The following is a 13,285-nucleotide window of genomic DNA, read 5'->3' as shown; positions in this document are numbered from 1 at the left end:
ATACTTTCAAAGAAACCGCGACGTCAATCAATATTCAAAATCAAATTCGGATACGATTTGCGCTTGCGGGTAACATGAATAACATATACTACTTTTCCGTAAAGAAATCTCAAAAACATCACGTAACACTCCTGTTATGGGGGAAAAAAGGTTTCATTACTTAGTCTGTATACATACTCGGGGTCAAGGTCAATAATTCTCTCAAGCAGGTTATTCAATCAATCAATTGTAAAGCAATCTTCTGTCAATATGGCCTCGTTCAGGTGCATGATATAACTCAAGTAGAATATTGAGCATGATACGTTACTTAGCAGTAGGAGTTAAGGGTAAGTAAGTTGGAGTCCTTAGCTGTTGAGGAGCCGAATGCTCTTACTCTACGTGCAACAACTGTATCGTTCTGCAAATATTTTGAAGGTAGGTAAATTACAATATAGACTTCTAACGTTTTCTTTGTGAAATTGATTTTAGCCTGTGAAAACAACTCAGTTGGGATCTCAAACCGTGACATCATTCGTGATCAGAGGTTCTCAGCTTCTCGGTCTGTTCCCGGCTATAGACCTTTTAAAGGGCGTCTGAATGGAGCCAGTGCTTGGAAAACCTTGCGTAAAGATAATGTCAACGACTTCTTGCAGATTGATCTGGGAGCTGTTTACTTTATTTGTGGTGTAGCCACTCAAGGAAATCCCAAGGAAAACGATTGGACAAAAACTTTCAAACTATGGACCTCTCTGGATAATGTTAACTGGGTCGTCTACGTTGAGAATGATACAGCAAAGGTACAGTTAGAAATGATAGGATTTAATAGAAATTATCCTACAAAAATACACGTAGAAAACCATTAATGGAGGCTTGTATTTAAGGTACGGTCTTGTAGGACAGAGAAAGTGACAATTTGTCTTGCCAATTATGTCTCATTGTTAAGCACTCCAGATAGAACAGTGCGCAGAACTTGCTTTTTCTTCTAAACTTTCTTTAGATCACTTGTAGCAGCTGATGTAATATATTATGGTAAAGGAAGTCAGTCAGTCAGTAAGTAAGTAAACTTTGTAAACTTTATTTGATAAGTAGGTTATTTAGGGGATTACCAGCCGAAGGGCTGATGTGGTCCTACAATACACACAATTTAAAATTTTACAAACATGAAACATATAAACAAAAAATAAGAACTATGTACAAGAATAAATCAATGTATACCTATATACTAGATTTCCTAGAACTTAATTAAGACAATAGAACCAAAAATTAAAAAGGTTAAAAATATACAAAATCATTTTTTTTTTGCGGTGATCAAAGTTGCTATGTCCCTGACGTGCTTCCTTAAGAGTGCCTGACTGTAACTTTCGAGAATCGCTGGCCAAGCTTGAAAAATCGAAACTCCTGATAATTTGCCTGAAGTTTACTTTTGGGGAACTATCTTCGAAAATATTATTTGAATGTTCTGGAAATTTTTAGTTTTCGAGAATTTTGGAGAAAACGAAATAGCGGGTTTTGCCTCATTAATTATGCAAAAATCTCACTCAAAATTAGCCAAGTTCAATACGCTTGTGTTGAAACAGTACGCAACGCTAGAAAGCGAGGTCGGTTTTGAATACGAGCATAACTCACCTACTTTCTTTCAATGGGACCTATGTAAACTTTTGTAGAACTTTGGAGGGTTTTATGGCTCTTTGAAAAATTGACATTTTGAGGACTTCGCGATGAGGCGAAAATTGAGAAAGTTTGAAGGTTTAAAATGCATCTTGGTATGTCAAGTATCGACTCGAGAGGAACATTGTGATAAAGCTTGGGTCTTCGTCTTTAATAATACGAAATAAAAAATCTGGGCAATCAATCCACGCGCTGACGAAAACCAAAGTTAGCGAGGCTTCGTTAGCAAATTTGCATAATTCGCAGCTGTTGAGAAAATGCTATGTTGTGGCGACTCGGTGAAAACATTGACCCAGGCTATCTTCAAATGGTTATTTTACCCCACATTGCATTTGTCTGTTTCTCTTTCTTGTTTAATAACGTGGTAGAAAAGGTCTGGAAAAAAAAGGCGTGATCGGAAAAGAAAATATTCGTCAAATTCTGGTGGGAAATTTGCATAATGCAAATCTTCCAATAAATCTTTCTGCAAAGGAATCTGATTGGGAAGGTGTCTTTAAGAGACTATTTGACCGAAACACCCCACATATAAGGAGTCAAAACAACGTTTAATAATTCGATTTCAACCAATTATTGTCGAATCTTAACCTTTAAGTTTAATAGTGCCAAACTGGTACTCGCTATTGCGTTACCTGCGTCACGTCAGTAGCTGTCGATAAGTCAACCTCGTTCCCAGGGTCTCTCTTCTTCCCGCCTTAGCGAGAAAGAGAGAGACCCTGGGTGAAGCTGGTCACGTGACAGCACACGACAAACTTCTCCCCAGTAGGGGTACACTCACTCAATTAGTTTATTCGCAAGAGCCGATCAAAAATTTTCAAGCGGGTGCGATTTTATAAGCAAGCGAAATGCGAGAGATTTGGCGCAGTTTCGTGTCTTCTGCAAAAATCGTATATTAAGTACAATCTAGGGAATTTCAAACGGTCAATGAAGCAGAGGTTGATCATAAATTCTACAACTTGAATCGGAGTAATTTATCTACACTACTGAGTTGGAACTGATTCCATGAATTCTACCAGAAAAAGCATTTATTCAAGCTTAAACTGCGGTAATAAGTACATCTTTTGCTCTATAAAATGAAATGTAGTTCATAAAAAATTCTTTCAGTAACGGCATTATAATTCATCACTCACAAGAAATACAAATACATCTTCTTGTTAATAGTAATCTGTTTATTTACCGATGTAATTCGCGAAGCACAATATTGAATATCTATTTGGTCACCGATTTCCTGTGAATAAATACATTGTTTTCGATCACAATCAGCGCTCTGGGCTCAATATTTTTCGTTTAACTACTTCTTAAAGTCAAGGACATAGGGAATAAACTAAGATGAAAAGTACCTTTGAATTATATTCACACGCGGCTTGTTTCAGTCCGTTGGCATTTCTGAACACTTCGCCTGCTTACATTCTATTGCCAAAAATTCTTGGTATTCCATTTGGCAATACTAAAATTGATCTTCTTTTGCATTTCACCCCATTTGGAGCTCTGTTAAAAGGCGTAAAGCCAGCGATACTTCTGTTCTAATCACCATGCCTGTTTAGGTTTTGACTCAAGCGTCCCCCATCGTCTGTCGGTTTCCCTCTGGCGTCCCGAAACGACTGTTTTTAAAATAATTGTTTTGGATTAACAACACTCTACCTGAGTGGAAGAAACGTGAACCTCTTCCAGGTCTCAAGTGAGTGTGTGATGTAGAAATGCTTGGTTGTAAAACCCCTTGTTGTCGTAAAGTTCGTAGCTGGCTTCTCCGTCCTTCTGAGAAAGCGACAACTGCATACCTTACTACCCCTCCCTAACGACAAATTGTGTCAAGCACCCAGATTTTGGGTGCCACGTGACCAGCTTCACCCAGGGTCTCTCTCTCTCTCGCTGGGGCGGGAAGAAGAGAGACCCTGGGAACGAGGTTGTCGATAAGTCTTAGAATATAATGCCCACAAACCAACTTGTGCTGCGAAATTGCCAATTACAACAACTAAAAAAAAATTTATTTACTGGCATATGAGTGGTTTTGATAAAAATAAAACGTTCACATGACACTTGAATCACGTTTAAAAGATACATGCTTGTCAAATGAGATGCGAAAGTTGAACACAGGGTCGGTCAAAGTGAATATTTTTAATTAAATCAAGTTTGTTTACTGGAATGCATGCTTTTTCAAATAGCTAGTCCAACCTTCTTCAGTGACCTTCCAAATAATGATCACCCAGAATTGGGTCAGTCAAACTCTCAATTCGTGTTGTTTGATACTGTTCCTTCGTAAGTGACTGAAAAAGAATGTCAGCTGGCACGCCATATTTTAACGTAATTACTAGTATGTAATATCACACATGCACGGATACACGCGAGTACCAGTTTGGTACTATTAATTTAAAGGTTAAGATTCGACAATAATTGGTTAAAATCGAATTATTAAACGTTGTTTTGACTCCTTTTATGTGGGGTGTTTCGGTCAAATGGTCTCTTAACGAAACCTTCCCAATCAGAAAGATTTAATGGAAGATTTGCATTATGCAAATTTCCAACCAGAATTTGACGAATACTTTCTTTTCCGATCACGCCTTTTTTTTCCAGACTTTTCCTACCACGTTATTAAACAAGAAAGAGAAACAGACAAATGCAATGTGGGGTAAAATAGCCATTTGAAGATGGCCTGGGTCAATGTTTTCACTGAGTCGCCACAACATAGCATTTTCTCAACAGCTGCGAATTATGCAAATTTGTTAACGAAGCCTCGCTAACTTTGGTTTTCGTCAGCGCGTGGATTGATTGCCCAGATTTTTTATTTCGTATTATTAAAGACGAAGACCCAAGCTTTATCACAATGTTCCTCTCGAGTCGATACCTGACATACCAAGATGCATTTTAAACCTTCAAACTTTCTCAATTTTCGCCTCATCGCGAAGTCCTCAAAATGTCAATTTTTCAAAGAGCCATAAAACCCTTCAAAGTTCTACAAAAGTTTACATAGGTCCCATTGAAAGAAAGTAGGTGAGTTATGCTCGTATTCAAAACCGACCTCGCTTTCTAGCGTTGCGTACTGTTTCAACACAAGCGTATTGAACTTGGCTAATTTTGAGTGAGATTTTTGCATAATTAATGAGGCAAAACCCGCTATTTCGTTTTCTCCAAAATTCTCGAAAACTAAAAATTTCCAGAACATTCAAATAATATTTTCGAAGACAGTTCCCCAAAAGTAAACTTCAGGCAAATTATCAGGAGTTTCGATTTTTCAAGCTTGGCCAGCGATTCTTGAAAGTTACAGTCAGGCACTCTTAATATCTGCTTATAAGAATAAAAGTTTTCAGGCACTTTGACTAATTTTTAAATAGATTAGTCAAGTATCTTCAAGATTAGTCAAGTATTAGTCAAGGATAGTATGACGCATACTACATTTTTTTGAATACTTGTTAATGTTTTGTGCGCTTTGTCCAGCTTTTTGTTGTGCCATAGCTTGAAAGTAACTTTTAAAATATTTCGTCATTGTTCTTTATTTTTAGATCTTTGCTGGTAACAGTGACCAGAACACTGTTGTTAGAAATTACCTTCACCAGCCACCTGCTGCTAAGTTTATTCGCTTTTACCCTGTGTTATTCAAGAACAGCAAAGCATTGAGAGTGGAAGTTTATGGATCATTGCAAGGTAGGTGAAGTAAAGTCGCACTAAGAGCCAAAGTGGCTCACACAGCCGGAGCTTAGCCCGGAGGGGAGATGAACAGGCAGTTTAACATCCCAACTCCCTTTGTTTTGAGCCCATTTTTCTCACTACTCCCTAGCTTTTTCGGCCGTTTGTCTCTCCTTCCTAAACCGTTCTCCTCCCCTCAACCCAAAGCACTTTCCATTCGTCCAAACGTTCCGGTTTGAACTTTGAAACTTTGTTTCATTCTAAGTATTCAACAATCCCTTTCATATTTCCGCCCACACAGTTTTTTTTGCTCTGCACACGAAAAATAACTGAGGAATAGAGAAATCACGAGACTAGCGTTCCTGTGCTGACGTCACAGCCCTAGTATCCCCTGTCTCCCGTCTTCGCGGTATTGTACCTAACCGGAAGTGAAATTTGACACTTTTTATACGCCTCAAATGCGGGGGAAAAAATTGATAAAGTATTAGGTTTTTTTATTTTCATGCGTGGACAATGTTAACTTTTGATCAAGCAAATGAAATTCTGTCACATACACTTTAAGTTGTTCAAAAGCTAACTAAACTGCTGCTCAGCATGGAAAACTCGAGCTTGCCGTTGAATATCCCTGCATGATTTACTATCGTATTTTCATAGGCTGTTTGTCACCAATGGGAAATGAAAGATATGTAAACCGAAACGTGGGAGCTAAAGCATCGTCTGAGCTTACGAACAGTCACAGAGCTATCTACAGTCGTCTTTACGGACAGGCCTCTTGGTGCAGCGCCTCTGCATCACTCCCGCAATACTTGGACTTCAATTTTGGAAAAGTGATTACGGTCAGCGGTGTAGCCACTCAGGGAGATAATTGGATGGACAAGTGGGTGGAAAGCTATTCAGTCAGCTATGGATACGATGGGAAAACATGGCTTAAGTATTCAGCCGGGATGGTAAGGTTTTGCTTTGTCATAAATATCATCGACAGAGGGTCGAGTAAGGGAAACTCTTTTGGAAATAAAATCTGATTAGAATGATGTATTATTCAGTGAGTGACACAGGCATACTCGGAAAAAAGGAAATTCGAGTGCTCCTATCAGATCCTATCAGGAGTCGAACCTTAGACCTTCCGATTACTAGTTCGAATGCTCTACCACTCAGCTGGAGGAGACTCGTGGAAGCTAAGGCCATTAAAATCTGATTATCACGAAGATAACGGCGATAATTAACATTGTTATCTTTGAATCACATACAAAGGATAACTGTATTGTCCAAACCAAAAAGTGCTTAGAAATGACTTGTGGTAAGCGGACGTTTTACATTATGTACAGTAATTGACTAAGTTAAGTTGTGCCGGACAGGAAAGTATGGCGCACAGACTTGAGCATAAATATAGTGATGTGATTGTGATTCGGAAGCTATGATTTAGACAACAACCTATGAATTTCCAAGGTAAAATGAGCTTAAATGTTATTTGCTATTACGGTACAGTTTAAGTCAAAAGTGGGATCGGTTACAAAATCGTTTTGAATCGCATTGCATGGGCCGTACCTGTCTGTAGCAGACCGTACGCCTTTTACAGACCCTGCTTGCGCTGTTGCTTAAGGCTGGTTTACACGTATGACGCAAGCATAAGTATAAGCGCAAGCATAAGTACAAAAAAACCAAAGTGTAAACCGGGGAGACGCAAGCATAAGAAAAGAAAATCGTTCCTCTTTCTCGTGTTTGCGCTCGTGTTTGCGTCGTTGCGTCCCCCGTGTAAACCGGGATAACATAAGCATAATCACATGAGAAGAACAAGCAACAACATCTTCTCGTCGCTGAATACCTCCTCGGCGTCTGCCATCTTGGATTTAAAAATTGGCGCCAAAATTTTAATTTACTGCGCCTGCGTAGGTCACCTTGTACTTATGCTTATCACAGTGTAAACCAGCTTTTAAGGTCCTCATTCGTGGATTTTCGTTCAGTAGCTTGTACAGGTCATGATAATAAGACTTACTAAAAACTAGATCACTGGCTAATGCAATTCCAGTTTGATTGGCTTAATAGCCATGGCAACGATCATTAAATCTGCTTCCGATCGTTCTTGCAAACATGACTTTTTTTTTTTGTATACTTAGCCACTCACCGGAAACATCGACAGACATTCAATTGTTGTCAACTGGTTCTCTTCACCGTTTGCAGCCCAGTATATCAGGATAACTCCAAAGACGTATAAAGATGGCATTTGTATGAGGGTAGACTTACTTGGCTGTGAAAATTGTAAGAGTTGTTCATTAAAAACTATCACCAGATATTTAGACTGCGATCGAGATTTCAACCTTTTTCTCCTAATCCGATACGGGAGCGGAAAAGTAGAAGTTATTAAAGCTTGCATCCCGCGCTGAATCCTACGCGCGCTGCCGGCGAAGGTTAGGAGAAGAAAGAGACAGCTCGCAGTCTACTAGTTATTGTATATATTGGATTTCTTTTTTGGTCTTTATTATTTTGTTAGTTGAGGGCGACGAAGTCATCGGTAAAATTAGTTCAGTGTCAAGTATGGCCTTGTGGAAATAAAGCTTGTAGTTATTACTATGATTATGATTACGATGAAGATTACGATTATGATTCAAATGATGATGATGATGATGATGATGATGATGATGATGATGACGACGACGAAAAAGATAAATTTGGCCTTCTAGAAGAGTTTGAAGTGGTAGCTGCGTTTTCAGTTTAGTGACGCACTTTGGGTGGCAAGAAATAATTACCGACTTAAGCTTCGGCACTCTGAAACCGTCAGAAGTTAATGTATTTGCTCTAATCCTCTACGCCCTCAAATGCCATACATGTACTTATTGGCTATCACTATTTTAATTTTTTTTTCCAGTCCAAGTTCCCTTCCTCTTCGTTAATAAACTTGCCGATGTTGATCTGAGAGCTTCACCTGGTGCAACTGTCACATTGAGGTGTCTTTCAAAGTTTAGTCAGGAGCGAGTCCCTACATATGTATGGAGTAAAGATGGAGCACTGTTGCCTGAATCCAGTTTTTCTCTTAAGATAAGATACACTAGTGCTACCAGCATCCACAATGACTATTATTGTGCCAGGAAAAGCCCTTCAAGGCGTGAAGTTCAGTGCAGTGCAAGTTACCGATGCTACGCATCACTTCTTGGCTTACCTGACATTAAAGACGACACAAAAGCAAATGTTACTGTTATTTTAAGTAAGTCTGTACTATTCAGTGTAATTATAGTTAATGAGACCCTTTCATTCACTACCCATAACTGTTAACTTTTATGCCGCCTTAGAAGACTAAGCCAAGCTACAGCGCACCTCAACTGTTTGGTGAATATGCTTGTCTCTGAATATGACTGAATTGAATCCCATCAGATTCGGAAAATCCACAAAATCGCAGAAGAAACTCCGGTGAAGTTTTCATGCTATGTGTATGCCACTTTTGTAAGGTTATGAATAATCAGTAGCCTGATAAACGGTAGGGACAAAATCCAACTTCAGAGCTAAAAGAAATTTTCTTGTTTTCAGAGGTGCCAGTAATGCCATATGTACGGGTTTATCGAGGTAACATCCAGGCAAGATCAACAGTAGTCACATGGTCTCATCCCCGCCCTGGACCAGATGAAGCACCAATAACTTCGTATACTCTCCAGTACCAAAACAGCTCGTTTTCAGATAACATCGATGTATCAGATGGCACCTTAAGAAAACGGCTGTTTAACCTCAAGCCTTACACAGGTTACACTGTGCGTGTGGCGGCTAAGAGTGTCTTGGGAACTGGGGATTGGAGCAGTCCTGTGACATTTACAACTTCAGCTGCAGGTAAATGCTGGGTAATTGATCATTGGTAAATATTTAATCATCAGTGTCAGACTGACGGAAGCATCACCAGCTTTGTTGTTTATTATTGTTGTTTATTATTGGTAGTTTACTAAACTCCAATCACATTATCATATAGATGTTTACGTTACAAGCGCAAGTCTAAATATACGTACCTTGTTGTAACGGCTACTTCATAAATCTTGATCAGTGTTAAAAATTCAGAAAATCGGATCTAAATTTACTTCTCCTACCACAGAATTTTTTCTTTTGTTGTTGTTGTTCTCAGGCCAACCCCTCCTGAGGATTTCGCACAGCGTGCATCTCGTAATCGCACCCATTAACTCTTGCGTGTCAAATTTCGTCTCCGTGCGTCTTGTCGCTAGCGCGATGATGTTTCCAAATTTTGCCGCCTGTGCCATACATTTTTTATTTATTTTGAACTGAACTGAAGATCTTTAGGCCAATACTTGTTGAATTTTGACGCGAAAATTTTATTCTGTAGCGAGATTTCGTGTCGCTCGCTCAAGACATCTTAACCGCCGCTAAATACCGTCTGCGAATAAGCAACTAAATCCTTTTTCTAGACCACCAACGGCGTACTAGGATTTGAGTACACTCTGTGATTGGCCTTAGCACAAGGTCATTGTTTGATTGGTCTGGTTTTAGCCAATTAGATTGAAGGGAATTTCGAAAGTGACTTCCGCTTTTCGTTTGGACCGTCGTTGGGGGTCTAGGCAAGGATTTGGGCGCTAATTCGCAGACGTTTTTAGCTGGCGGTTGATTCCTTCTGGGGCGCAGGCTACCCTCTTGCAACTTAGGGACAATCGTACAGCCTATTTTGGAATGAAAACAAACGCAGACACTCCACCTAAAACCGAGGATGAACCTAACTCTGCGATTATCCTCCTTCCATGTAAACGAGTTCTAAGAGTTTCGTTGGCGGCCACACCATCTAGTGTTAGAAAAGCTTTCCTTTGACATGCATTTACCTTTTATATTCGTTGTTTTGCACTTTGTAGCTCCAGAAGTTAGTCCTCAATTCACTAACGCTACAGCCCTTACTTCAAAAACAATTTATGTGGAATGGCAGGTAATTCAATGTTGGTCAGACATCCCTCAAATTATCATTTTTACAGACGTAGTTTGTTTGTTGTGCATGCAGATTAATGTTGGTAATAGTTGAAAAGCTGTTGAACCTTCAATTATACTAGCCGTTACTTTTAAGCCAGTTGAACATATATACAAATTTAGCTAAAAAGCTGAATTACTCCACTCTGGGTTTTAAATCGGGCCCGTTTTTAACTGTGGCTGAGGTCATGGTTGATGGTTAAGCTGCTGGAAACGAAAGAGATACGTTGGATACGATTTCAACCTCGTTCAATAATCGGCGTTTTTAAGTATGCCCTTTTTAGATAAGTCTGTTGTTCTTACCTGTATATGGGAAGTGTTTTGTTACGCAAGTGACATACACAAACGGAATATTTTTGTAATAGAAAGAACTAGTTTTTCTTTTTTTCGGAGAGGTTTGTGTCAGCAATGATTACACAATTTAAAGCAGATTTCCGACATCCTTTACCCAAGAAGATGTTCACATTTGTTTGAAGATTATAAATGTTTGATCACTGTGGTTGTTCTTTTCTCAGAAACCAGACTTGGACAAAGTTAATGGACCGCTAACAAGATATTATGTAAAATACAAGGAATTAGTAACTGGGAGCTATGACAGAGTCTTTATCCCTGTACCATCAACAAGTTGCATTATACAAAACTTGAAGATATGGACTACTTATGAGATTAAAATTGCAATATCCAATCGCTTCTATCTTGGTCCGTGGAGTTCTGTACGTTCAATTAAAACAAAACAAGATGGTTAGTATGGAATCTTTTGTTTTTACTTGTTTCTTTGGCCTTGTTTGCAGTGCGACACCAGCCGGAAAAGCGCAAGCATGAGCATGAACGTAGCACAAGGGTTCTTCTAGTAACAAAAGCAATGGGCCCTTGTCAGCTAACGGTCACATGGTACAAAATTCACCATGCTGGAGAGCAAGCTACGCACTGGGACATCCAAAACAAAGAAAATTCAAGTTTGACTGTATATTTGGATATCCCAGTGTGCAACTTGCTCTCCAGTGTGGTGAATTCTGTACCACGCCACCGTTAGCTGCGAAGGGCCAATTACACTGAAGCACCAGCATAAACATGGACATTAGAGGAACAAACACAGCTATTCCCGAGTGGTTTCCATTAAGAATCAGTGCGCTTACTCTTTATGCTTATAGTTACGTTGAGCGTGTTTCCACTTTAATCTTAGTGATTTTATGTATGTTTGAATCGCTGTAAATTTAAGAATCTATACTTTGAGCAGAAAATATACGTTTTCGGTAGTCCACCATCCTCCTCAGATCCCTTTGGTGTGGACGAAAGGCATAACATATTCGCTTTCAAATAAAAGGAATAAAAAAATGCATGTAAAGTGTACGAAAGAAACAGTCGATTTTGCCTCCACTACACAACCGAGCAGACTGGCAAAGTGAAGGTATGGGTACGTAGGTCAGTCAGATCCATGAAACAGTTTATTAGCTTTTATTGGCACACGCATTTCACGTAAAATTCTAACATATTGCGCACCACAACCGGATACGAAAACCCCGACTGAATAACCAACTATTGGCAAAAATAGGGACCTATGCTATGGTGCTGTCTTTAGGGGTTTTAAGGGATTATTTAAAAGGCCATTCCAGTTAAAGGGAGGGGTTCAAATTTCAGCACATGTGCATGAATCTAAATGCTTTTTTCAGCTTTCTTATATCAACTTTATCGTCGTAAAAATCCCACTCATATGTACTTCAGTAATCACATTCTATAATTAGTCCAGGCAAAATAACTGATGACCAAAATTCACAGAAAATGCCAGTGGATTGTACTCATATTGTCGATACTGATTGAATTTAGCGTTGACTCGTAGGATTTATTCCACGGTTGATGTGTTTACAGTTATTTGCATGCAAATTAACGCAATCATATAAAAAATTACCACCCGAGTTACCTATTCCCTTCCGAATGGTTCATAAAAACGAATTAAATTAAACAGGCTTGGGTCATAGCGAGCAAAGGCGAAAAAGTATTTTGATTCATGGACATGCGCAGAACCATGAACCCTCCCTTTAACGACATTTAGTCGCCATTGAAAGAGATAATCATATTAACGTATAAACAATAGACCACTCCAAATATATTCAACTGATGTTTGATTTTATCTAGCTCCCAGTGAACCGCAGAATCTCCAGTTTCACGTACAAGGCCCAATTGGAAACATAAGACCTTTAATGACAGTGACTTGGGAAAAACCTGCTAACCAAAATGGTGTCATCAAGGAATATACTCTGGACATTTCCTACACCTTTGGAGGAAAACTGTCATCATTGAAACGAAACTTAGATAGTGATATCTTCAGCTACAGATTTGATGTGCTAGGTGGAACACAGTACACCATCAAACTTTGGGCTGTAACTGTTAAACCAGGAACAGAGAAAACTAAGGTCGCAGAAGTCCCAGTATACAGTAAGTGAAGTTTCCAATTTGCATGTTAGCTCTTGATCATGTTGTATTAAATCTGTCCATTTACAACTGATGATTAAGGAGAATGATCGATGGAACATTTAAATTTATGACAGAAGAGCTGTCGAAACATGTTTTCAAAAATGAAAACTGTTGTCGTTTTTCTTAAACTTGTATTGAACGTTACTTGAGGTGACGTTTGTTCGATTGATATTTAAAGGTGCTGTCCTTTTCAGAGCCAAGCATTGCCCCAAGAAACATTACATCACAAAAGATCAACGAGACGACATACAGCATTATGTGGGATGCTCTCCCAAGAGAAATGAGTAACGGCAAAGTGCTAGCTTATGAAGTGAGGCGGACCAGAGTCTCCAGTTCCCGCCATGCAAGAGCAGTCTCTATTCCTGCGGTGCAATTTCAAAACACAACAGACACGTTTGCAATTTTGCATGACTTGACGTCATGTTCTGAGTATAGTGTTAGTGTTCGGGCCTACACGTCCGCTGGCCCTGGAGTCTTTGGTAGTCTTCCTTCGCGTATAGTGACTACAGGTATGTTATGAACGTGCTGCAGTTGCTCAACGACAATACCATTGTTTGGACTGATAACTTTCAATAGTCCATTTTACAGTTATGCGCCTAGCGACCTG

The 13,285-nt window shown here is 39.3% G+C and overlaps 1 protein-coding gene across 1 annotated transcript in view; it reads left to right on the top strand.

Moving 5' to 3' along the window:
* Positions 1–13,285, top strand: part of LOC146468627 (receptor-type tyrosine-protein phosphatase S-like) — a 42,355-nt gene that overhangs the window by 3,884 nt on the left and 25,186 nt on the right. The window contains exons 4-13 of the mRNA XM_085124204.1: positions 469–776; positions 5,142–5,283; positions 5,920–6,212; positions 7,380–7,521; positions 8,129–8,464; positions 8,785–9,078; positions 10,098–10,168; positions 10,722–10,947; positions 12,340–12,639; positions 12,873–13,187. Coding sequence (XP_084980330.1) covers positions 469–776; positions 5,142–5,283; positions 5,920–6,212; positions 7,380–7,521; positions 8,129–8,464; positions 8,785–9,078; positions 10,098–10,168; positions 10,722–10,947; positions 12,340–12,639; positions 12,873–13,187 — 2,427 coding nt within the window. The remainder of the gene's footprint in view (positions 1–468; positions 777–5,141; positions 5,284–5,919; positions 6,213–7,379; positions 7,522–8,128; positions 8,465–8,784; positions 9,079–10,097; positions 10,169–10,721; positions 10,948–12,339; positions 12,640–12,872; positions 13,188–13,285) is intronic.

The sequence above is a fragment of the Pavona decussata genome, unplaced genomic scaffold (assembly GCF_977016875.1).
Source record: "Pavona decussata unplaced genomic scaffold, jaPavDecu1.1 SCAFFOLD_130, whole genome shotgun sequence".
NCBI lineage: Eukaryota > Metazoa > Cnidaria > Anthozoa > Scleractinia > Agariciidae > Pavona > Pavona decussata.
The sequence above is the reverse complement of the archived record's forward strand: the minus strand, read 5'-3'. Positions and strand labels throughout refer to the sequence as shown.